Source organism: Coregonus clupeaformis, chromosome 33 (assembly GCF_020615455.1).
Source record: "Coregonus clupeaformis isolate EN_2021a chromosome 33, ASM2061545v1, whole genome shotgun sequence".
Classification (NCBI taxonomy): domain Eukaryota; kingdom Metazoa; phylum Chordata; class Actinopteri; order Salmoniformes; family Salmonidae; genus Coregonus; species Coregonus clupeaformis.
In genome coordinates this window covers 35201310-35227654 of record NC_059224.1, presented here as the reverse complement: position 1 = coordinate 35227654, position 26345 = coordinate 35201310, and the positions used below count along the sequence as shown (strand labels likewise).

The 26345-nt window shown below is 46.5% G+C and overlaps 1 protein-coding gene across 3 annotated transcripts in view; it reads right to left on the bottom strand.

Moving 5' to 3' along the window:
- Positions 1–26345, bottom strand: part of LOC121549065 (rho guanine nucleotide exchange factor TIAM2) — a 63341-nt gene continuing 36996 nt past the window's right edge. For all 3 annotated transcript variants that reach the window (XM_041860882.2, XM_041860883.2, XM_041860881.2), the window contains 22 exons: positions 25366–25843; positions 23206–23381; positions 21821–22045; positions 19740–19925; positions 19334–19480; positions 15295–15357; positions 13619–13786; positions 12957–13061; positions 12625–12703; positions 12334–12423; positions 11772–11984; positions 10687–10790; positions 6239–6442; positions 5623–5691; positions 5102–5227; positions 4285–4393; positions 3960–4139; positions 3643–3761; positions 3326–3434; positions 3136–3194; positions 2850–3025; positions 1–2719 (listed from right to left, as the gene is read on the bottom strand). In XM_041860882.2, coding sequence (XP_041716816.1) covers positions 2041–2719; positions 2850–3025; positions 3136–3194; positions 3326–3434; positions 3643–3761; positions 3960–4139; positions 4285–4393; positions 5102–5227; positions 5623–5691; positions 6239–6442; positions 10687–10790; positions 11772–11984; positions 12334–12423; positions 12625–12703; positions 12957–13061; positions 13619–13786; positions 15295–15357; positions 19334–19480; positions 19740–19925; positions 21821–22045; positions 23206–23381; positions 25366–25843 — 3864 coding nt within the window. In that variant the 3' untranslated portion in view covers positions 1–2040. The remainder of the gene's footprint in view (positions 2720–2849; positions 3026–3135; positions 3195–3325; positions 3435–3642; positions 3762–3959; positions 4140–4284; positions 4394–5101; positions 5228–5622; positions 5692–6238; positions 6443–10686; positions 10791–11771; positions 11985–12333; positions 12424–12624; positions 12704–12956; positions 13062–13618; positions 13787–15294; positions 15358–19333; positions 19481–19739; positions 19926–21820; positions 22046–23205; positions 23382–25365; positions 25844–26345) is intronic.

Below are 26345 nucleotides of genomic sequence, written 5' to 3'. Positions count from 1 at the left end.
TAAGAGACAGTTTTTTAAATTAAATATTACATCATTTTACGTTACCTGTACAATGTCAAGTATATGAAAAGAATATACATTATTAGAGAAGAAATTACAGTTCAGCTAATTCTGAATAATGATAACAAACATTTCAACAATTTGTGACCTTGGGACTATAAGGTTATCTGACATTTTGGTTAAAAAAAAGTGTTATTCATATAGAGTTGCACTTTAGGTGGTCCTTTACATCAGAAAGTTCTATCTGCACAAACACCTTTTAACTTGGTGCTATATGGTTCTATCAGCAATCCAATCACACAATGCTGGGTTGTCAATAAAACATTATTGTATGTAAGGTGATATACTAGTATATATAGTAATGAAAGAGGAAGACATCACAAAACAGTTATGAGATCTGGGATTTAAAAATTCTCATAATCTCAAAACTATACATTTTGCAGATATAACTTTATTGTACCAAGTCCTTGATTATTCATAATCATAGGTTCTGGTCCTCTATTTCAATTAGTTAGATTTTTTTTCACCACTTTTCCAGAAGAATGGCCATAATGTAAGCTTTTTATGGTAAAAACAAATAAATACAGGTGCCTTAGAGCATGTCTAAGGCTCACAGGAGAGGCATTGCTGTTTTTGTCTTGTTCTATATCAATACGAAAACCATGGAAGGGGTATTTCACCAAAATTACAAACTTACCACATTTGATTGATTAATAGCAAGTAGTTTACTGACTTTAGGTGTCAGAGACCAGAAAAATACATCAGTTTACTCATTCAGAGCTAAGCTTTAGCAATGTTGCTAGTTATGCATAGGATATAAAGTCCTTGTCATTTTAAGGAACTATGGCTTTAACAAATGTGTGATGAACATGAGTTAACATATTTGATGATCTGATGAGAAAGAAAGAAGGGTATTCTCTTTATTTGATCATTAAATGTCTGTAATTTTCTATTGAAACTCAACTAATTTTAACATTCTGTGCAGACAGAACCTTATGGCTGAACACAGATTGACATTTCAGAGCCATACGGTTCTATCTGCGATTGCACCTCCTAAAAAAAACAGATTTACAAATGTCTTAGGATTCGGATACTCTGCACTTTAGGTACCTTTAGATGAGGACCTTAATGGGTTATGAAAGAATCATTCACTACAAAACAGTTCTGAGATGTGAAAATGTTGGTGCTCAGTTGATATCTCAGAACTGAGCTTTGTGCAGATAAAACCTTATAGTCCTAAGGTCTTGAATTCTTAAAGTGATACATCAAATCACTTGAAATATGAAAGAGCTTTAAAAGGGATTTTGCTTTAACTTAATAAGATAAATTAAATAGAAACGTGACACTTAATCTTAGTTTTTATGTGGAAATTAACACATGAACAAAATAATATCGAGAGAAAATATAAATAGTAACAAGGTTAAAAATAAAACTCAGAATATCATTATTTATTTTTTATCAAGCAATTCCAGTCTTGAACTAACAACTGCTTTTGTCAAAAAAGCCAAGAAAATAGAAAGCTACTCGTGATTGAGATACTGCATTATATTTACAAACAAGATTAAGTAGAAAAAAAGTGAAAGGAATGCTATTGAATGTAGCTAACTGTGTTTATAGCTTATAGAGTGCAGTAAAACAAGGGACAGACAGGATAGTCCAACGGGCAGCCATTTACATATGCACTGTGACGGTGTGTAACTGTGGGACCTTAAGGCCTTCGCTCCACTAGGAGCTAAAAGGATTAAGTCCAAGTCAAGTAACTGTGATCAGAGCGCAGTTCTTCAGTCAAAGCCTACTCACCAGAGTCAGAGTAAGCACATTAAGGAGATTCAGCCTTTAGTCCATAGCACCTGGACCAGGCTCTAATGTAGTCAGTGTGATAAGAGCCTAGACGGGTGTTCATCAGTTCTCCGGGGTGAAGTTTCCCCTAGGTTACAGATCCAGGATCAACTTCCTGTCCCCCAATCTTAACCTTAACCATTAGTGGGGGAAATGCAAAACTGACCCAAGATCAGCATCTAGGGGCAACTTCTAGGGGCCCTATAGTGTTGGAATGGCAGCCTTCTGAATTCCCATGACCGTATCGTAGAAGCAGTCCTCGTTGACCACAGAGGTCAGGCTCTGCACACTGAAGTCCCTCCCTAGTAGGGCGTTGAGGTCCACACACTGGGAGTCATTATCCTGCCTCCCTGGACACTGCCTCCCCTGGCCCCCCTGCAGACTGCTCACCCTCCTCTGGGCAGCAGGGTGGGGCTGGTGGGGCTGGGGAACCCCCTGTCTGAGGTGCTCCTGCTGGGTCCCAGTTCTCCTCGGCCCTGCCTCCTCTGTGAAGTTGAGTCTCTGGAGCTGGGCTTCCAGGGTGCTGGTCAGGGAGCACAGCCAGGCCCTCTTGCCCAGTGTGGTGCCTTCCAGGCTAGGGAGGCCCGTGGAGGAGCGGCTGGGGAGCTGGGGCTCCGAGTGGGTGTCTCCTGGACCGGGGTAGGGGCCGCCGCTGGACACACTGCTGTCATCTGAGTGGTGCTGGTGGCCTGCAGTCCTCCTGGCCTCTGATTGGCGCTGTTGTCTTCTCCTCCAGGAGCCGTCTCTGACAGGTGCAGGCTGGGTCCTGCGGAGGGAGCCTAGGTGCTCTCTAGAACCCCTCTCTGATAGGAGAGGCCTCCGGGTACAGTCTCGAAGGGAACGAAGAGCTTTCACTACACTGGCCTTATTCTCCAAACCACTGGAAAATACCCATATATGAGATCAAGTCAATTAGGCCATGCCCTGTTAATTAAAATATACAGTATATATTTTGTTTTCATGATCTTTAAAACATCCATTATCTCTATCATTTTCATGTAATCTCTCACCTGCTGCAGAGCTGGAATACGGTCTCTGGTCTCCCCTCCACCTGAGACTTGGTATGGACCAGCTCCCAGACACAAGGGTTCTCTGTTCCTGCTGTGTTCCCCAGACGGACCTGCACCGCCGACACTGGGATGAGCCAGCGGAACTTGAAGGGGTCCTGGTCGGAGCGTGACGTGGTCTGTAGCATACAAAGAAACCAAAATGTTCACACGCATTAGAACTTGTGTGATATCCAGTGTTCAACATAAAGTTATCGGGAGAGGTGTGTTTGAGCAGAGTGAAACTCACCGTCCTCTTCTTCATCTTGCTGCTCTCACGGTACACCAGAATCACTGCTCTCTTGAAAACTGAGGACAGAGGCAGGAGCAACTCGATTTTAGTCCGATACTTCTTGATTGTTGTAATAAGGATGAAAATGTTGACATCATCCTGTCAAGTAATTCTGATTCAACTCGTCATTGTAAAAAGCCCCACTCACCGAACAGCGTCAGTTCAGGGTCTTTCCTCATGCGTCCCAGAGAGGGGAGAGGGTTGAGCCACTTTAAAGAGGAGTGGATGAGGAACTCCCCCATGGAGATCTCTGTTACCTGGAGAGGGGAGAGGAGAGAGGAGGGCACTTAGTCTGGGAGGCTGTTGGTGGAGGAGCTTCCTCTAATGAACTCGCTCTACAATGAGTACATTCATATAATTCATACAATTACTTGAATTAATAGAATCCAATATTCATATAATCAATAATATCAGTATTATAGTTTCATTTGTCAGTTATGTGTGGTGGTGATTACTGTACTGTACCTCTTTCTCAGGGTCACTCTGCTCTGCCACCAGCTGGTCAAACACAGAGCCGTAGTCCTCATAGATCTTCTGCATCTCATTGATGTGGCTGGCCACCTTCTCCATGGCTCTCAGGGCCTCTGAAGGACGGAGACGGATAGACACACAGAGAGGTACACGTCAATAGAGCTCACCCCTAACACATCAGACAAACCTGGAAAGACTGCTGTCTGTGGGTCTTATGGTTTCTGTGTGTGTGTGTGTGTGTGTGTGTGTATGTGCATGTCCCTGTGTGTGTCTATGCGTGCTCACACATAAGCCCCCATATGTAGTCCTACCTGTGAGGTGGCTGTGCTCCTCGCTTTCGGAGTCAGTGAGGGAGACCAGCTCTCGGAGCAGCAGGGGATACTTGAGCACCCTCTGGACTGGCTTAATGAGGTATGACTCCAGGGTGGACGAGTGCTGCTTGGTGGGGTTCCTCGCTCCCAGGAACTCCTTGAAAGCCCGGTCCGTCTTTGCTGTAAACAGGAAATGAGGACTTAAAGCAGGCTTTGATGCAGGCATTGCTTTTCTGCCTTTGCACTGGCTTTTCAGATGGCATTTAATGATTAACTGAGCAGGGATATTCAGCTCTACTGTACATGAGGTAGGAATCACCATTACCTCGTTCCAGAACCTTCTGGACTTTGATGTGGTTGGCACAGAAGCCGCTGTAGAGCTTGAAGTGGTCGGCATAGTAGAGGAAGGAGCCGCCCAGTGAGAAGAGAAGTTTCTGGATGCAGAGAGAGAAAGAGAGAATGCAGAGTCAAATAGGCCTACCGCTGACTAACACTGCAGTCAGTAGGTTAAGTAACATCCTGTTGATAAAGCTTGAAGCTTTTCCACTAGACCTCGAGGCTGCGTCCCAAATTAAACCCTATTCCCTATATAGGACACTACTTTTTGACCACAGCCCCTGAGTATACAAAACATTAAGAACACCTGCTCTTTCCATGACATAGACTGACCAGGTGAATCCAGGTGAAAGCTATGATACCTTATTGATGTCACCTGTTAAATCCACTTCAATAAGTGTAGATGAAAGAGACAATTGAGACATGGATTGTGTATGTGTGCCATTCAGAGGGTGAAAGGGCAAGACAAAAGATTAAAGTGCCTTTGAACGAGGTATGGTAGTAGGCACATCGGTTTGTGTCAAGCACTGCAACGCTGCTGTTTTTTTCACGCTCAACAGTTTCCCGTGTGTATCAAGAATGGTCCACCATCCAAACTGCGGGAAGCATTGGAGTCAACATGGGCCAGCATCCGTGTGGAACGCTTTCGACACCTTGTAGAGTCCATGCCCCGATGAATTGAGGCTGTTCCGAGGGCAAAACGGGGTGCAACTCAATATTAGGAAGGTGTTCTTAATGTTTAAACACTCAGTGATATGGAATAAGGTGCCATTTGCCACGCAACCCCAAACTACTGGGGACTCTACCTTGAACTGTTCCGGGGTCTCCAGAGAGCTGAAGTTGGGGGAGGAGGCGATGCGCTCCTCCAGTGTGTGTAGGAACACTCTCTGGAAGTCCAGCATCTCAGGCAGACTGCCAAACAGAGACTCCATCTAGTGGAGGGAGGAGAGAACAACAGTTAGAAACGACCCAAAGGACAGAAGATTCTTTATTTTTAGAAACCCTGTATTGGCACCTTTTTATCTACTGTACATAGCTAATTCAAATGCCCAAAAAGTACAGGATAGAAGACGGGAAGAGGTTTACAGCTAATGTAACAGAGGGGGTTGGGAACCACGCTCATGTGGTGGTTAGCATTGTCTGAGATCTGAACACTTGCGTTATATTCCCTGAGACCCAGGTTCCAACCCTGGTCGGTCACACTAACATACAGCTTACTAACAAGCCATAATGAAATGTTATTGTATTTCACATGTGTTTAGACATGTAAAATACATTTACACATTTTACATGTATGTTTTTCCATTGCACGCCCTTCGTGCTGTACCTCGTCGTGGCTGAGGAAGGTCTCACTCTGTAGAGGGGTCAGGTAAATGTCAAAAAGACAACCCAGGTCCTAAGGGACAGACAGGGGAAACTTAATTAGACTGTGACATCATCACTATCCGACTGAGAAATCATAATTCTCCTCAGCCTGACACATGGGCGTTAGAGTAGCAGATGGTAAATATGCATTACACTAAATGCTACTAGAGATCATTAATAAACAGGCACTTAGAGACCATTAATTACCATTAATAAAGAGAGACCATCAATTATAAATCCCCAGAGAGGACGTTCCAGCACTCTCTTAGATAAGGCAGCAGAATGTGAGTGACCAGGACCCGTATTCATAAAGTGTCTCAGAGCACGATTGCTGATATAAGATCAGATCCCCTCTGCCCAGTCATTACAATTTAAAATGCTAAACTGGTCCAAGATCAGCACTCCTACTCTGAGACGCTTTGATGATGATCAAGATGATAATGTATTTTTCATTATTTAACAAATAATTGTATAAATGACAGCAACACGTTGAATTACAAGTACAATTTACAAAGAAATGATTAAATATGAAGTATTTGAAATATTACAAAACACCATAAATATGGCCAGGTATGTACCTTGACGTAGGACTTCTCTGTGTCTACCAGTTCCTGTATGACCTTACAGAGCCTCTCAGAGATAGACATGTGTCTGGGGCAGGGGGGCTTCTGGATCTGGGGCCCGAGGGGCTCCATGGAGTAGGGGTTCCTCTGGCCCTCTACCACCACCGCCCCACGGCCCTCTGGGAAGGTCTGGTACAGCGAGCACACCGTCTCCACATTCTGAAGGAAACAGAAGAGAGATGAGTTAGGATATATTCTAATTTCAGCTCTGAATATCAAATGACTGCCCTTTACTCAGGGGAGTGAAGATTACAATTCAGCTCGGAATCTACTGTGACAAGCACCTAATCTTAAAGGGGAATATCACAATATTTTTTGCATCCTATCAAACATTTTGCATCATCGTGATGTGGATGGAGACACATTTCTTCTTAAAAGTCCAATATCTTGACAACTTGACTGCTGACATGCAAAACATTTTGGGACTGTATCAACAGTGGAATAATGAAAGAAATACCAAAATATAGTTTTTGAATGACATTCCCCTTTAATAATCAGTCAGTTTAAATCATCAACCCCTTGTGTAGTTTAAGAGGGTGTCAAACCACTCCCTCTGTATTTTTGGAGAGGCAGAGAGTGCAGAGGGTCAGGGCCTGTATCCCAAATGGCACCCTTTATAGTGCACTACTTTTGACCAGCACACTATAAATGGAATAGAGTGCCATTTGAGATGCATCCCAGGTTTAAGCCATAGGGCTCTGGTCTATTGGGAATAGGGTGTCATTTGGGTGCACACGTCATCTAGGAGTTTTAGATATTTGTGTTATTACAATAATGATTCAACCTCAATTAATCAATTAGATTAAATTAGAAAATACTTATTTTGTCAACAGTTTTTCATAAGAAATGAGAGAGAGCGTCTAGCAGCGAGGTATCAAACAAATAATCTGGTGTCAAATTTATGAACAAGCATTTCACATCACAGACTTCCCATCCATCCATATGACACCACACTTTCACGCTCTCAAAGAAAGGTAGAATAATCAGTAGTGAACACACACACGGCCCAAGGCAACCCTCAGTAGCAGATAAAACAGAAAGGATCCCCAGCCATGGCTTTGTTCATTTGTCATCATAATGTCTCCTGTCAGGCAATAATAAAGTGCTGACAAACTGATAAATCCCCTGGTTAGGATTATTGTGCTGTGCTGCAATCCAGCTTTAAAATACCCTTTGAACTAGAAGCAAGGGTGGACAGAGAAGGTGAAAAATATTCTAAGCATTAATATTTATGGGCTTATTACTTCCCGTAACATTTGCTCTCTGTGTGTCTCACATGAGCGTGTAGCCTATGTATCTTATAACTACAGTAAGACCTCAACAGTAAAAACAGTGCATTAAAAAAACGATTGTTTCTAGGCAACAACATCAAATCAAACCAATGCAACACTAGTTACAGCACCAATGCATCACCAGCTCAAACACAGAGTACAGGACAATACAGTAACTACGATACAGAGAGACACCACAGTACACTAGCTACAGTACTACCAGCAGAGCGATCCCGTCGGCTGCCTGCTCGCAGGCTACGCAGGAGGCCACCTCGTCCAGCAGCCCGGCCAACCTGTCCTTCAGGGACTGCCTGAGAGACGGCAGGGTGAAAGTCCCAGGGATGAAATCTCCCACCCCCACTTCCACCTCCCCCTACCTCGCCCTCATCCTCCTGGGGCAGCACCCAGCACATAGCCCTGGTCGACTGGGCCGCCCGGGGCTGCTTTCCTGGGGTGAACCTCTGGCTGTTGTTGGTGGAGCTGGATAGAAACAACATGCTACATGCCCGGCTGGGCGTTCTGACATCCGCTGGTAGCCATTCATTCCTGGAGTTTTCCGTACTCTCTATCTCTCTTTATTTCTGTCACTCTCTCTCTGTCACACACACTTAGGGAGTAAGCCTGCAGTTTGTCGTACTACACCTCTCTCTCTCCGTGTCTCTCTCTCTGTGTCTCTCTCTCTCTCTCTCTCTCTCTCTCTCTCTCTCTCTCCAATATATTTATCTGTCACACACACTTAGGTAGTAAGCATGGATTGGATTAGCAGTCTACTCAGGGTCATGTGTGCTGACAGGGCTTGGAGTGTCTGTGGGCTTTAGGAGCCTTGGAGGAGGCAGGGAGGGAGGGAGGCGTTAGCTGGCTGGGAAAGACAGTTGGCCGAGGGGATTTCAAGTCAAAGCAGAGGAAGGGAATTATGGACTTCGAGTAATGGAGGATATTGTATTTGCAGCAACTGCCTTCAAATCTAAAGGACATGACAGACCAATTCAAATGTCAGTAATGTGCAGCGGGCGGCCATTCTATCGCCTCTGACCACACAACATCGGCCGCCATTTTCTGTCCATTTCGCAATGATTCTACGGGTTGAATCGCCACCATTCGTCGACACCCTAAGGCAGTGTCATTTGATGTGAGTGAATTCCTAAAGTGAGGGACTCTTCTCTCTCAGGCCATTGTTCTAAGCCAATAGTTATTGATACCAGTTGATACAGTGTGATGGTGTTGTTGTCACCTGGTGAGGCCATGGCAGGGCAGGCGTGTATGACCTGGGCTTGAACCTGAGCCAGTACTCTCCTGGCACCTCATCTCATCTTAGCAGATGTCCTGATCACCACAGAGTAACCCCTGATCACCACAGAGTAATCCCTGATCACCACAGAGTAACCCCTGATCACCAACACACGGCATGTGATCAAACACACCACTCACTGCTCTTGAACCTCCACTGACACACACACATTGATAGATATTACTGCACTGATGGAGCTAGAAACATAAGCATTTCGCTGCACCCTGCGATAACATATACAAATCTCTGTACGCAACCAATAAACTTTGATTTTCACACACACACACACACACACACACACACGCACACACTCCAGGCTCTATTTTTACAAACCTAACGCAATGGTAAATCTCTGGCGGTAGCATTATAGGTCGGGGGTGTGTCAGAAATATTTTTTGCTATCTTCACAGCGGGAATTATGAGCACAATAGCTGGCGGTGGCGTGAAAGTGCTGGGTTTAGATTAATTCATAAATTGGAGGTGTGACGAGGGCTTGGCCACTCACTGGCCAATCAACGCTTTTCATGGCTTAATACTGCATGCCGTTGTCTCAAGTTCTGTAGGTTATTGACAGTCTTTACGTTGTCATGAACTCCAATTCGGCTCGGGGTACGGAATATTCTCATCATAGTCCATTGTGGATTGCTACTACAGTTTATTAAATAGCATAGGCTGCAGTAACTAGTAGCCTAATAACAACAGTAACAAAATATATCAGTGTTTGCTCAATATGTTAGGAGAGTTGAAATTGGCTTCAACAAGTATAGGCCTACATCGCACTTCTCCTCAAATAAAAAAATACTAGGCTCCCGTAAATTGTATTGCATGTGTGAGGCACATTCTCAATAAGCAAGAAATAGCCTAGGCCTGCTGTTGATATGGTGTTATAGGACTGAATAATTTGAATATGTTTGATGGAGTGCGTCTTTGGTAACCAGACAAGAGGTGCTCTTTGGAAATGGGGATGGATACAAGCCGAATGGAGTATACACTGCAGGTAGGCCTATGTGAATTGTGAATAATGCAAAAGCATGATTGCAAAAGCCTCAGGAGTAGACCATTTAGAAACCTTTTATGGATAGTTAGCTACTTGGCTAATGCATGGCCAGGATAAGAAATACAACCGACGCATTGCTGTTGAACCAGCTTCTGTTATTGTAGGGTAAGGGTAGCCTATAACTGAAATGTTTCTAAATAGGGTCACCGGCATCAGCTCATCTCTCTTTCCATGATGGGCATATGGACATGTAGCCTACAAAAATAATATCTCTCTTGTTCCATACGCATATACAGATGTAGGACCTCAATTTGATCACTCATTTGTTGTTGAGAATTGTCCTGCACAGCAGGAAATGCAAACTTGTAGTGTATTCGAGGTTTAAAAAGGCTTCTAAAGTTTGTAATTTCCACTTTAAAATGTCAGACATGATTTGCCCTGACGAACAATGTATCAACCCCTACAAAAAATGTCCATTAATTATCATTCACATTTCCTGTTTCTGCAGGATTCTTTTGCTGCTGTAGCCAATTTAGATCCTACATCTGAAGGCACTGTACATCACGGATGAATAGGCTGCGCTTCTGCTGTCAAAATCCATGCCATAACCAACCCGCGTTACCGCTAAGAACAGCTTTTGGTTAGCACTTTGAAATTGGCACTTTGGCGCACATTTTTAAGGACACACCTCAGATATTGACACCCCTTCCACCCCGTTCATATAAGACAGGTTTACCAATCCTGGCGCAAGTGTTTGAAAATGGCAGAGCGCCGGTTGAAATTGCCAACATACATTTGAAAATTGCGCTGGCTTAATGCCAGTTGAAAATAGAGCCCTCCATCTCACCTGGCCGAGCTGCTCCATCTCATCAGCGGGTCGTGATTGTTGTGACACCTCATCAAAGGGAGCTGCTACAGAGCTCTCTGGAAGCTCCTGGGGTAGTGGCATATCTGAGAGAGAAGCAGACAGGTCAGTATGATTAAAGAGATGGACCAAAGGAAACACACTCACACACAGTAACCCCCCCCACACACACACACACATCTACAGGTGCTGCGAGAGAATTCCTGGTTAGAGCACTGGAGGCAGTTTTACAGGTTAAGTGCACCTGACTGGTGTCAACCAGCATTGATCTGGCTTCACTACAAGCCCAGCAGGCAGGAGCAATTCATTTGGCCTCACTCCCCCTCTCCCCGGGGTCTTGCACAGCTTACTTGGCATCACACCAACAGGAATAACAGTATCATGCTTTTTAAAGTAAAAACACACACGCACACACATCCTTACACTACACACAATGAATCAATATTGCGTAATGTAATCAAGACAATTATGATTGTACTGCCATGGTGTTATAAATAGCATGTGGCCATTCCAACAATGACCGTGCTGTGCTGCCCAGTGAAATTTGCCAGCTCTCTTCACATTGTCTTAATTGAATCAGCATGAGGCATTTTAATGTCTCCATCCAGGCCTTATCACCCTGGGGCATTGGCAGGGTAGCATGGCATTCCCCTCAACATGATGTTGTGGTAGACTCACTGGTTCTGTACTACAAGATACAAAGGCTGGAGAACACTTTGGCCTGAGGCCCTCTAGTGGTGAGAAATAAAACGTATACGCGGTGAGAAAACACAATGCCCTCCAGACAGTAAACCAAATGTAATGCGAAGTTTGGAACAGGTAAAAAAATATCTAGTAACTCAATAATACCCGCAATTTCCAAAACACAACATATTTTTGGGTCTAAAGAATTGTATCTGTGGGAAGGCTGCGTCCCAAATGGTATCATGTTCTCTACATAGTGCACTACAATTGACCAGAGGTCTATGGGCCCTAGTCAAAAGTAGTGCACTATAAAGGGAATAGTGTGCCATTTGGGACGTAGCCCGTATCAAGAAGAGGTGTAAATACAAAGTTGTAGTCTCTACCTGTAGGCCAGACACAGTGGCTGGGTGGCGGTGGTGCCGGCTGCCAGGGCTCACAGTCGGGCCAGACAGAGGTGTGGTCGTCAGGGATTTGCTCCTCTCGTCTGAGCAGTATGTGGAGGATCTGGTGGCTGAACAACAGGTGCATCAGCCCCAGGTCCAGATTGGACACACTGGTCCCATTCAGAACCAGGATCTCATCCCCCGCTCTCAGACCTGAGGGAAGGACACATCAATCAATCAGACAGTTATCTCCTCAAAGTGTTGACCACTATGGCCTCTTTCTAAATGAGAATGGAATTCCATGTCCTTTTGTACATTTTTATAGATAGACATGTATGGGATGGGGAGATAGATGGGATGGATAGAAAGTGAGAGGCAGAACAGGGGATTGAACCGCTGCCTCCAGGGGGAAATGTGTGGTCCGGGTATGGCAGCACTACCACTACCCCAGCCCCGGCACACCACTATGTACTCTTAAGTAAAATACATCAATACTGTATTGTTCTATCTGATACAAAGTCAGTATATTTGTCAAATGTATTATAAAGATGAATTGACGTACCCTTAGTGAAAGCCAGTCCCTCTGGGTTGACCTCACTCACATAGACATGGCTCTTCCTGGCTCCGTCTACATGGCCTGTCACAGCAAAGCCTACAAGCGAGAGAGATCAGAGGTTAAAACAGAGTAATACATGAAATTATACTGTAATAACACAACCCAAGTGTAAATGTGCTCTTTCCCGCAAACACACACAGATACACAAACAAACACGTACCTGCAAACACACACACACACACACACACACACACAGACACACACACACGATCCCCATTTCACAGGATCCCTACTCACCAAAGTCCACTGCTGTGTCAGGGCGGGACAGTTGTATGGTGAAAACATTGAGTGGGAAGACCTCAAGCTCTTCATACACCTGTTCATAAAAAACACATAGAAGAGTGAAAAAATACTCATCACATACCTCAATGTACGTACTAAAGAGGCCAGATATCACTGAAACTATATTCAAATAAATGTGTGGATTATGGTTGAATCTTGAAATGTAGCAAGTTGACTCAGTATTGACTCAGAGATAACACAATGAGTGACTGAATAAATTGATGAATGCTTGTATCAGTGATTGGATCCTGTGTTTTCCCATAGAGACTGTACGGCCGGGGCCTCACCAGGTCTCGTAGTGGGTCTGTGCGCGCTGGGGAGATGGTCTCTGTGTCCTGACCCACCAGCCTCATCAAACGCAGGCAGTGCTGGCTCGGGTCCAGGTGCCTCTCCTAGAACAAGACCCAAGAGGATGAGTCAGGGTGCGTCCCAAATGGCTCCCTATTCTCTATCTAGTGCACTACTTTTGACCAGGACACACTGAGGTAAAGTCCTGAATGCCACCTTATTCCCTACTTAGTGCACTACTTTTGATCAAAGCCTGACTAGGGCCCATAAGCCTCTAGTCAAAAGTAGTGCACTATATAGGGAATAGGGTGCCATTTGGGACGTAGCCTCAGTGTGTCATATCTTCAGTGTCTTCAGCTATGGTAGCTAGCTACACTCCGACAGAACCACTAACACTCATCCTGTTCCCTATCAGCTAAAAGGATGCCGTGAGTGAACTTTCTACAGAGAGAAAGCATTAATTATTGAGGTATCGAGAGCAAAATGAACTAGTATCTGTTCTGTACCACCCCTACAGCAATCCCCTCCTATCATTTCCTCTTTGCCTTTAACAACCATATCAGTCACTGGAGAATTCACGGCAAAATGCTGACATGGGAGTTATGAGTTAGGAGAGTGTTGAAATGTATTAATAATGAGGCGATAGATGCAGTCTGCTTACCTTACAGGCCAAAGATAGCACGTCCGATACGAGAAAATCGGGTTTGATGTGCAGAGTAATGCTTTGGCTGTCAGGCATATTCACACAGACGGGAGTCTCCAAACTGCTGTACCAAGGGTTGCCTTCAGGTGGTGCTATCAACTGCATTTTGGCAAGAGCGTCCAATCTCTGTTAGACAAAGAGACAAAGATGGAGAATAATTATGTTTATTTAGGTTTCTTAACTGATAATACATTCTTATATTAAACAGGTTACTAAATAATTCTGTCAGGAATTTAACATCTCTCTTGGCAATGTGGTGAAAAGTTGTGTATTCTGTGACTTCTGCCCCATGATGCAAATGTTTATACACTATGACAAAAAACTACAACTTTCATTACATCTGTTCAAAATCAATCAGTCAAAGATGTTTAATTAAAACCCCACGAAAACCCCAATCTCAGCTGACGTACGGGTGTATTGAACTAAAGCCAAAAGACAGTGAAAGTACACAGCAACAGGTCTGTGAAAGGGGAGGTCGGGGGTGTCTCCCATTCACTGATAGGTGTCCCCATTCACTGGCTGTACTGAGGGATTAACACTGGGTGACAATGGAATTCTGGGAGAATAAAGACCCTCGGTCGGCCTAACCCTCCCCACCCCCCGGACCCTCGAACTCGGCCGCCTCACGCCTGCCTGTTTGCATGGAGCAGTGTCAACAGATCAGCATGCTGTTGAGACAGCTGTGCTAGCCCCGACCCTGTGTGAATAGAAAGACCCCCACCTCCATCCCTCCATCCCTCCATCCTCATTCTCCCATATAAGAGGATTAGTCTGAGGCTGAGATTGATCGACTACAATACTCCTCGAATACGTCCCAAATGGCACCCTATTCCCTATATAGTGCTCTGGTCACTATGGGCCCTGGTGAAAAGTAGTACACGTTATAGGGAATAGGGTGCCATTTTGGACGCAACCCCTCCCTAGCACCTGGTTCTAGTGCAAATTTAGGGGCAGTTTTAGGCGACTTACATCAAGTTTGACAAGGCCTGACAAACAGGGTTGGGTAGGTTACTTTCTAAATATAATCTGTTACAGTTACCTGTCCAAAATTGTAATCAGTAAGGTAATTTTTGGATTAACCAAACTCAGTAACGTAATCTGATTACTTTCAGTTACTTTTTGATTACTTTCCCCTTAAGAGGCATTAGAAGAAGACAAAAAGTATCCATCAAACACATTTGTTCTGTCATCATACTGGTCTCTGACTTGTGGTCAGACTCGCTCAGGTGGAACAAACTTAAACATGCGCCTTTTTTCAATGCTGAATTGAATGTCATTGAGAAAACAGAAAGGTGTCATAATGTATTTTCTTCTCGCGCGATCATCCTTTATGAATTTTAAAGTAATCAAAGAAGTAATCATCTAGTTTTTCAAAAGTATCTGTAATCTGATTACAATCTGTTCACTGGTAACATAATTGATTACAGGTCGTTTTTTTGGTAATCAGATTACATGTAATCAGTTACTCCCCAACCCTGCTGACAAATGTATCCATGACAACCTAAAGTTATTGAATAGAATATTGTAATGCGGTTAGCTAGTGAAATATGATAAATATACATATTTCCACTGGTTGCAGGAAATTATGAGGTAACATGTTGGGAAATGTTTTCAGGACAAAGTGCTTACTGTACCTCGAAGCTGCAGTGGTTGGGGATATGGCCAGCAAGCACTCCAATACTTTGTCCTTCCAAAACCTGCAACATGGAAAAAAGAACACGCACATTAAGCCTACTCAGTGACTCAGGAGAAAAATGCACACTAAAAAGAACTAACTCGGTCTATATTTACAATGTAATACATATAATTAAAAACTATCTAAAACCAAAGGCTTTGATACTATTCTGATCCAGATTGAGGCCTAAATAAGACTTGGAGGATCCATGGGAAGAAATAAAGGGTTTGGTGATGCTGAAATTACAGGTCTGACAGTCAGGCAGATGGAACGTCCCTCATCAGGCTGGTGGGGATGGAGACTGTCTCCCCTCCACCCAGATACCAGTCTGCCCTCAGCAGAGATAACGCTACCAATACCACCGCCCTCAGCCCACTACCAGTGGCAGGCAGTACCACCACAGAGACAAGGGGCCATGCCTATGTCAACGGCTTGCTGGAACTAAACAACAACCTCAGTACAAGGGACTCAAAAAGCACACAAAATGCTTGAGTGCTGGATAGTTGTAGGATTTTAGTCATTTTTCATTTTGACCTATTCTGTTTCCAGAAGCGGGGGTTGAGTGACACTGACTGACTGACTGACTCCTCACCTTGACATCACAGCTCTCTGGAAGCAAAAACAAGGCTCTTAAAGTGACAAACCCCCAATCACGCTACAATAAAAATAAATTGCTGGGCTGGCAGAGAGAAGGGGGTAGAGTAGAGTCCCTTCGGTAAATGTGGGGCTGTAGGACGTTTAGTGGACGGCGCGGTGGTTTACACAGACCATCTGTTTGTCGCTGCTGGCATGCTGCAGCTTGCAACAATTAACCACATGTGGCTTCTAGTAATGTCTGTTCCATTGAGTGGTCTAGCTGGCCTCTCTATAGTGAGATTAGACTTTCTCTGACTCAGGCTCATAACAAAGAACTTCACTGCTGGGAAATGTATCCCTATCTGCCCCATGAGTAAGGAGGGAATCATGTACGGATTTGGGCACTACGTTTAACCTGTGTACAGAGATCTATGGACCGTCATGTTATATGTGTGTATTATATTAGATAGTGATGGTTCACATTAGACATAATCTGTATAACCATGGTATATGTGTGTATTACAGCGATGGTTCCGATGATTACCCAGGCACCCCTGGGCATTACCAACGTATGCCGTTTGGATCAGCAGCATATGGATATGCCATGTGAGTACACAGACGCTAGGTATGCCTGTGACTATGACTGTGAGATGTATCTTTCAGAATGTCAACACAGAGCACGTGTCAGGGGTGAAGTGGGCTTACCATGTCTATCCTATTTTACAATACAGCCAGTCTGTCTAATGTAATGTCACACTGGACAGAACTAAACAATGATGGAAGCAGAGGGGCCCAGTGTAGTTTGTCCTTCACTGAAGTCCTAGGGATAACAGATCCTATCAACATCCCAAAATAGACCACTCTCTGAGTGCTGTTTATCAAACAGAGACAGGGCCAGAGCCAGGGGGTGGGGCTTGGGCTGGGACAGGGGTTGGGTCTGGGGCTAGCTCTGGGACAGGGGTTGGGTCTGGGGCTAGCTCTGGGACAGGGGTTGGGTCTGGAGCTAGCTCTGGGACAGGGGTTGGGTCTGGAGCTAGCTCTGGGACAGGGGTTGGGTCTGGAGCTAGCTCTGGGACAGGGGTTGGGTCTGGGGCTAGTTCCGGGACAGGGGTTGGGTCTGGGGCTAGCTCTGGGACAGGGGTTGGGTCTGGGGCTAGCTATGGGACAGGGGGTTGGGTCTGGGGGCTAGCTCTGGGACAGGGGTTGGGTCTGGGGCTAGCTCTGGGACAGGGGTTGGGTCTGGGGCTAGCTCTGGGACAGGGGTTGGGTCTGGGGGCTAGCTCTGGGACAGGGGTTGGGTCTGGGGCTAGTTCCGGGACAGGGGTTGGGTCTGGAGCTAGCTCTGGGACAGGGGTTGGGTCTGGGGCTAGCTATGGGACAGGGGTTGGGTCTGGGGCTAGCTCTGGGACAGAGGTTGGGTCTGGGGCTAGCTCTGGGACAGGGGTTGGGTCTGGGGCTAGCTCTGGGACAGGGGTTGGGTCTGGGGGCTAGCTCTGGGACAGGGGTTGGGTCTGGGGCTAGCTCTGGGACAGGGGTTGGGTCTGGAGCTAGCTCTGGGACAGGGGTTGGGTCTGGGGCTAGTTCCGGGACAGGGGTTGGGTCTGGGGCTAGCTCTGGGACAGGGGTTGGGTCTGGGGGCTAGCTATGGGACAGGGGTTGGGTCTGGGGGCTAGCTCTGGGACAGGGGTTGGGTCTGGGGCTAGCTCTGGGACAGGGGTTGGGTCTGGGGCTAGCTCTGGGACAGGGGTTGGGTCTGGGGGCTAGCTCTGGGACAGGGGTTGGGTCTGGGGCTAGTTCCGGGACAGGGGTTGGGTCTGGAGCTAGCTATGGGACAGGGGTTGGGTCTGGGGCTAGCTATGGGACAGGGGTTGGGTCTGGGGCTAGCTCTGGGACAGAGGTTGGGTCTGGGGCTAGCTCTGGGACAGGGGTTGGGTCTGGGGCTAGCTCTGGGACAGGGGTTGGGTCTGGGGGCTAGCTCTGGGACAGGGGTTGGGTCTGGGGCTAGCTCTGGGACAGGGGTTGGGTCTGGGGCTAGCTCTGGGACAGGGGTTGGGTCTGGGGGCTAGCTCTGGGACAGGGGTTGGGTCTGGGGCTAGCTCTGGGACAGGGGTTGGGTCTGGGGGCTAGTTCTGGGACAGGGGTTGGGTCCGGGGCTAGCTCTGGGACAGGGGTTGGGTCTGGGATTAGCTCTGGGACAGGGGTTGGGTCTGGGGGCTAGCTCTGGGACAGGGGTTGGGTCTGGGGGCTAGCTCTGGGACAGGGGTTGGGTCTGGGGGCTAGCTCTGGGACAGGGGTTGGGTCTGGGGCTAGCTCTGGGACAGGGGTTGGGTCTGGGGCTAGCTCTGGGACAGGGGTTGGGTCTGGGGGCTAACTCTGGGACAGAGGTTGGGTCTGGGGCTAGCTCTGGGACAGGGGTTGGGTCTGGGGCTAGCTCTGGGACAGGGGTTGGGTCTGGAGCTAGCTCTGGGACAGGGGTTGGGTCTGGGGCTAGTTCCGGGACAGGGGTTGGGTCTGGAGCTAGCTCTGGGACAGGGGTTGGGGCAGGGACTTAGACAGGGCCAGTGGATGGGACAGAGCTGGGGGTTGGGGCTGAGAAAGGGGCTGGGGTGTTGGAGAGACTGACTTGACTTCAATGACTGATGAGGATTTCAGCAGGTTGCTAGCTCTGCCCCTGACTGGGGAAAACAACTCCCTCACTCATCACCTCTATTTGGAATGTTCCCAAACAACGTACAGGAAAGATAGTTTTACGATGAGCAACCCCCGTCTCCCTCCCGCTGGAAAAGTTCAACTCCCTCTGTCTGGCTAATTTATGGGTCATGGCTCGTGAGGAGTCAGTCAGTGCTTAAAACGCATTCCATGAACCAACCCGCTTCTTTTTCTCCAATGGATTTAACAAACAGGCTCTCTGTTTAAAAACAGAAGGGCTCCAGAAACGTGCCATCGGGTTGGGAGCCAAGTGGTCCCTTGTAAAGGATTGTTTATACAGGTGATAAAAAGGAGAACAGGCAAAAGGCAAATGGGAGTGCAGCAGCCAGGGGGCAACGGGGTAACCAGCACAGATATTTTCCCAGCTGATGGTTCAGTTCACCTAATAAAGGATTTTGGGAGGTTCATCCAAGAGCACCACAGAACTTCATTACCTCCTCAATGAGATATTCTTTACCTATATACTTTTCCCATTCACGTGGTGTGGCGGTATAGGGAGGTTGTAGGAAGGTTGTATGGAGGTTGTAGGGCATTTGTATGGACGTTGTTATAGGGAGTTTGTAGGGCAGTTGTACGAAGGTTGTTGGGCGGCTGTGGGGAGGTTGTAGGGCGGTTGTAGGGCGGTTGTAGGAAGCTTGTAGGAAGCTTGTAGGAAGGCTGTAGGGAGGTTGTAGGAAGGTTGTAAGGAGGCTCGCGGGGAGTTTGTACAGTACCTGGGACACGGACTCCCCCTTCTCCTTGCTGCGTTTGGTCAAGCTGTCCAGACCCTTGAGGGAGGAGAAGAGACCCCTCTTATTCCGAGCCCCTCTGGAAAAAGACTGGCAACGTCTCCGCAGGGTTGCCTCGTCACGGGTGCAGATCTGAGAACAGACATTAAAAGACATCACTTCTGTGGTTAGAGACTTTAAAGATCCCAAGTCTCTGTATTACAAATCTGACCAGAGAGCATGCTGATGTTTTCTGATCATAGTAAACATAGATGGCATTCAATAACATTCTTAATTGCACCTAAGGTGATAAATAAAGGTGTTTTCAATGGAACTGTTCCAGAGAATGTGCGAAATCCAATGTCCCAAGCTGAGGGTTGATATGGATGTGAAGCAGTAGATCAGGCCTCACCAGGGCATGAAAGGAGGAGACAGAGAAGATCCCCAGGCGTCCCAGAGCGGTCTTAGAGGGGCGTCCTGCCACGGCCAGGAGACTCTTGGGGTTGGGGAGCTCACTGCCCTGCAGGCTGGCCAGGTAACAGCGCATCCGGAACAGATCCATGTGGAACTTCTCCAGGTTCTGCTCCCACTGCTGAATCTGGGGAGAAACAGACAGGACACCGGGTTACACCACAGTACATAAAGGTTACGGTCACTTTCAAGGTGCCAGAATGGCCTCTCCACCCTCTCATTGACAAAGAGAGACCAGGCAGGGGAGCAACACAGACTCATAGTCACAGCCAGAGTCATTTCGAGTTTGGCCAAGTTTGACACAGTTCGCCATGTTAGCGGCTTTATTCACACACTTTTGGTGATGTGACAATACCAGAGCACCTCTATGTGAGGATGACATGGTGACAGAATGGCCTCCACCCTCTCATTCAGAAGGGCGTCTCTAACTACAGAACGAGCCACATGGCTAATTGGAGCTACATAATCACCCTTATCGCTCTCTCGCTCTCATTCCCCCTCTCTTCTCTCAATCCTCCTTTCTTCTCTCTCTCCTTCACAGAGGGTGCATGTGTTATAACAGAGTCATTGTTTGTGAGATCAGGATTTAATCTAGAGAGGAGGCTTAAGAGGTTCACTTCAAATGGCAGAGAGTGCTAGTATCACTTTCAGAGAGACCGATCGTCAGACATCAAAGTGGCCGGTGGGCTTGGAGATGAGACCAGCTGCAGCAGTGGTCCCCCCCCACCTTGATTACCTCACAAACTGGGCATGTTGACCCACCCCCACCCCCTGTCCTGCCATTAAGAAGAAAGGACCCCTAACTACCCATAATGCTGCTCCGGGAACCACTGCTGTCTGTCAACACATCAGCATTTGGTTTGCTACGCTATAAAATGTCCCCCTCATCTGGGTTTCCCATTACAACAGACTTCTATGAGGAGTGGATATAATATGTTGATCGTACTAGTCTATTAGACTGAGAACATCTGGAATAAAAATGTCATGGTGGCAGGGTACTTGGTTCTGAAAGCTCCAGTTTCAACAAATGATGCTGCCAACACATCTAAGCTCATGTCACTATGTTCCACAACCACAAGGAAGGTTGTTATAGCGTAATGATTTTTGCCATTACATGGAGGTTGTAACTCGCAGATTATGGACAGAAACAAGATGTCATGCAGGTGTTAAAATATGTATGGTTCTACAGGAGAGAATGGTCTGGTTTCCATTGGAGCTGAGACACTAATGACCTAATAGGCCAATTTAACTAACTGCTTGTTTGAATGGCTCAGCCTAAGGGTGGCCCTTGATCTTAAGACCACGGCCGGATTACCAAACTGGCACGAAGGGCACGTGCACGTGGCCCCCGACCTCCAGGGGGCCCCCAACCATTTATTTTGTCTTCTTTTTTTTTCTTTTTGGGGGGAGTTGTGGGGCCCCTGGTGGTCAAAAAAAAAAAAGAAGACAAAATCATATCATATGATAGCAAAATGTGTAGAATTGCAGGAGGAAATTAACTTTAAAACTGCAACATTTTCTCATAGACTCATGACAAAATGTGTTGAATAGCATTATATATTTTGGTGGGGCTCCCTGGAGGACGGTCCCCAAATGCGGTAGTCCGGCCCTGCTTAAGACTCACACGCACAGTTTTTGTATTGCTATCCTTGCTGGGACCAAAAAATTGATTCCCATCCAAAATCCTATTTTCCATAACCCCTAACCCTAAATCTAATCCTAACCTTAAACCTTAACTTAACCATAACCTTAACCCCAAACTGCTAACCCTAAAACTATACTTAACCCTAACTCCTAACCCTAAACCTAACCGTAACCCCTAACCCCTAACCTTAATTCTAACCCTAACCCTAATTCTAACCCTAACCCTAATTGTAACCCTAACCCCTAAGCCTAAAATAGCTTAAATGTCTCCACTTGTCCGAATTTTCCTTGTTTTACTATCCTTGTGAGGACTTCTGGTACCCACAAGGATAGTTAAACAAAAATACACACAGCCACTAACCCATCTCAGTGCCTCACCTGGCTCTCGATGGCCTTCCTGTTCCTCTGGTCACTGATGACAGACAGCTGCAGCTCAGCCATCTTCTTCATCTTGCTGTCCATGTCTATCTTCTGCAGCAGGGCGCGGGTCTGGCTCCTCAGTAACCGCACCGTGTCCTCCTTTCCCTGTCTCTTAGCCAGCAGAGAGGCGCTGGCAGAGTGGATGGCCGTCACCCAGTTCTCCAGGTCTGTTTGATTGGCAGCCTGCGGGGAGGAACAGGGCTAGAGGACACAGTGCCATGGTAGGGCGGGGGAACATGGGGCCAGGTGACACAGTGCCAGGCCAGGGCAAGGGCAGGAGAACATGGCTTTCATTACCCATCTTTCTTTCTCTCTACCCAGACGCCGGGATCTTTAAGTGCCAGACAAAAGCTCTTTGACACATTCATGACTATGCTACAAAGCTTCACTCCCCTCAGTTTCCCCCTCGTTGCCATGGTGCGTTGGGTAGATACTGCCCTGAAGTGTGATTTGTGTGTCTAGTAAACACTTGGTGACTGAATCAAATGAACGTTACTCTCTGGGAATAAGAAGGTGTTTTCAACACTCGTAAAACTGAGTGCGGAGAACATTAAAGAGACAACACTTTCCCTCTCAAATGTGGAAAAAGAGGTCAACAACCCTATTGCCAAACAGACACACAGGATGCATGCCAAATGGCACCCTATTCCCTACACAGTGCACTACTTTTGACCAGGGCCCATAGGGCACTATATAGGGAATAGGATGCCATTTAGGACGCACCTATACCCAACTAGTCTACTCAGACCAGCCAGTAGGGACGTTTTTCCCAACCCTACCATTTCACTCCCTTATAGAACAAATAGCAATGGAGCTCTAAAGCTGTCAATACATCCAGACAGGACATAACCAACACCAATATAGTCATTACCAACCAGAACAGCAGCACATTCCATCCTAAAAAGCAGACGACAGCCCAGTCCATACTTGTGGTTGTCCCATAGCATATGGAGTTGTTAAAATATACAACCGTTCTAAAAAGAATGCAACAGACTGAAACAGACTGAGTTGAAACCACAACTCCATCACAAGGGGTCCATGAGGCAGGAGCAGGGCATATAGCAGAAAACCCCAAAATGTTCCCTCTTACATTCACACTGCGCTCTAAGAGAAAGAAACAAGCTCACGGTATTGCAATGTCCAATTTGTAACGACTGCATCAAAAATGACGATGTACTGCAGATCTCAAACAACAATGGTGAATGAGGGCCTCCATGACAGGTGCCTCTGTTGACGGCACAACAGTCTGTGTAGAACTAACCTCGTCCCCAGGCTATTGCACAGGCATATACTATACTTCCGAGCTTTAGAATCCTGGTGTGCGAGCCTAGGGTAGAACGTACCTGGAACAGATAGACGTCTCCATAGGCGTTGCTCAGGCAGAAGACGTTCTCCTTCTTGGGGTGTTCGGGGACGGCCTGGACAATGCTGTCCTCGGCCAGCAGGGCGTAGCGCGGAGACAGCTCCTGCTCGGGACAGCTGCTCTTCCCATAGGTCTCATAGAACAGGAGGGTACACCCTGTATGCACCAGGGAGGAGAGGAGGCTTTATCTAAGACACAGCTCTAGAACCATATTATGACACAATGACTCAATGTCAACAATAGCCTTGTAAGGGGAATACCTACCGAACATAGTGCATTCGGAAAGTATTCAGACCCCGTGACTTTTTCCACCTTTTTTTTTTGTTACAGCCTTGTTCTAAAATGGATGAAATAAATAAAAATCCTCATCAATCTACACACAATACCTCACAATGACAAAGCGAAAACAGGTTTTTATTTATTAAAAATAAACAACAGAAATACCTTATTTACATAAGTATTCCGACCCTTTGCTATGCATCCTGCTTCCAGTGATCATCCTTGAGATGTTTCTACAACTTGATTGGAGTCCACCTGTGGTAAATTAAATTGATTGGACATACCTTGGAAAGGCACATACCTGTCTATATAAGGTCCCACAGTTGACAGTGCATGTCAGAGCAAAAACCAAGCCATGGGGTCGAAGGAATTGTCCGTAGAGCTCAGAGACACGATTGCGTCGAGGCACAGATCTGGGGAAGGGTACCAAAAAATGTCTGCAGCATTGAAGGTCCCCAAGAACACAGTGACCTCCATCATTCTTAAATGGAAGAAGTTTGGAACCACGAAGACTTTTCCTAGAGCTAGCCGCCCGGCCAAACTGAGCAATCGGGGAGAAGGGCCTTGGTCAGGAAGGTGACCAAGAACCCAATGGTCCCTCTGACAGAGCCCCAGAGTTCCTCTGTGGAGATGGGAGAACCTTCCAGAAGGACAACGCTCTCTGCAGCACTCCACCAATTAGGCCTTTATGGTAGAGTGGCCAGGCGGATGTCACTCCTCAGTAAAAGGCACATGACAGCCCGTTTGGAGCTTGCCAAAAGGCACCTAAAGGACTCTCAGACCATGAGAAACAAGATTCTCTGGTCTGCTGAAACCAAGATTGAACTCTTTGGCCTGAATGCCAAGCGTGACGTCTGGAAGAAACCTGGCACCATCCCTACAGTGAAGCATGGTGGTGGCAGCATCATGCTGTGGGGATGTTTTTCAGCGGCAGGGACTGGGAGACTAGTCAGGATCGAGGGAAAGATGAACGGAGCAAAGTACAGAGAGATCCTTGATGAAAACCTGCTCCAGAGCGCTCAGGACCTCAGACTGGGATGAAGGTTCACCTTCCAACAGGACAACGACCCTAAGCACACAGCCAAGACAACACAGGAGTGGCTTTGGGACAAGTCTCTGAATGTCCTTGAGTGGCTCAGCCAGAGCCCGGACTTGAACCCGATCGAACATCTCTGGAGAGACCTGAAAATAGCTGTGCAGCGACGTTCCCCATCCAACCTGACAGAGCTTGAGAGGATATGCAGAGAAGAAATGGGAGAAACTCCCCAAATACAGGTGTGCCAAGCTTGTAGCGTTATACCCAAGAAGACTCGAGGCTGTAATCGCTGCCAAAGGTGCTTCAACAAAGTACTGAGTAAAGGGTCTGAATACTTATGTAAATTAAATATTTCAGTTTATTATTATTTTTCTTTGAAATGTGCAAACATTTCTAAAAACCTGTTTTTGCTTTGTCATTATGGGGTATTGTGTGTAGATTGATGATGATTTTTTTTTTTTTAATCCATTTTAGAATAAGGCTGTAACATAACAAAATGTGGTAAAAGTCAAGGGGTCTGAATACTTTCCGAATGCAATGTATATCAAACAAAATGCATGTAGTAGCAAATGCTATTCTGTTAACCTTTATTTAACTAGGTTGTCCCATTATGGTCAGAAGACTTCTTTCCCAAGGTGGACCTAAACTGCATCCCAAATGGCACCCTAAAAATGGCACCCTATTCCCTTTATAGTGCACTCGGGTTCTGGTCAAAAGAAGTGCACTATATAGGGAATAGGGTGCCATTTGGGATGCACACCTATTGTCTGTATGTAGCACAGGTTATTTCCAGCGAGTGCAGGTGGAAGGAGGAGGGAGCCCTACCTTTGAGTGTGACCCAGTATTGCCTCCACTTCCTACGGGCCACCAGCTCCAGCTTCCTGTCCTTGTGCAGGGTGAGGATGGGCTTGAAGGAGAGCCAGCCGGCCCTGCGCACCACCCCCTGCTCCTTCTCAAACAGCAGGTCCAGCTGCTCCAGGGAACCCAGGGAGCCACTGCCACTGCTCTCCCCCTGCTCTCCCTCTCCTATTCCCACCCCTCCCCCCATCTCCTCCTCCTCTCCCTCCTCCGAGGGCTCAGTCCGCTCCGGCCCACTGTAGCGTCCTGTCTCCAGCTCCTGCATGAAGTTCTCGTAGATGTTCTGGCGCAGAGCGTCACTGTGGCACTGTTGGCCCTTGGTGTGGGTGTAGGTCTGGGTGTGGAGGGGATTCCATAGTGGACCAGTTAACTGGGAGCTAGAGTTACCTAACCCAGGGTCCACTCCACTGCTAAAGCCCTCACTGGTCTCGCTACCATAAGGCTCCTAGGGAGAGAGAGACAGAGCAGGATGGTTGGAGAGGAAAAAAAGTATGAATATATAGCTAGACCTTAAAAAGACCATTAAAGTTGAACGATCATCTAACAATATCGCAATATCAGGGACACAGAAGAGCAACATTCTCATGTATTTCTCGATTTACCATTTCCTGGACAGGATGTAATGATTTTCTATTTGTATTAGAACATAAAATGAGATTTATTGTGAGATACTCTAATATGATACTCTAACATTATATAATACAATAATACCCTGGAATGTTGCTGGTACGGGTAACAGAAGACATGGATATTATACAGACCAATCTAGAGCAAACATTCTTGCGACTTGGCCTTGGCTTGTGCTAGCCGGAACCGCTCATAGGAGCAGGAGCCTACCCAGCTAGCACATTTGGTTCATTGGAAGTTGTGGGAACGTACGTTTTTGGTTTCCCATTGGTTCTGGGAACGAAACAATACGTTTCCTGACCGGTAAAACTGAACATTCT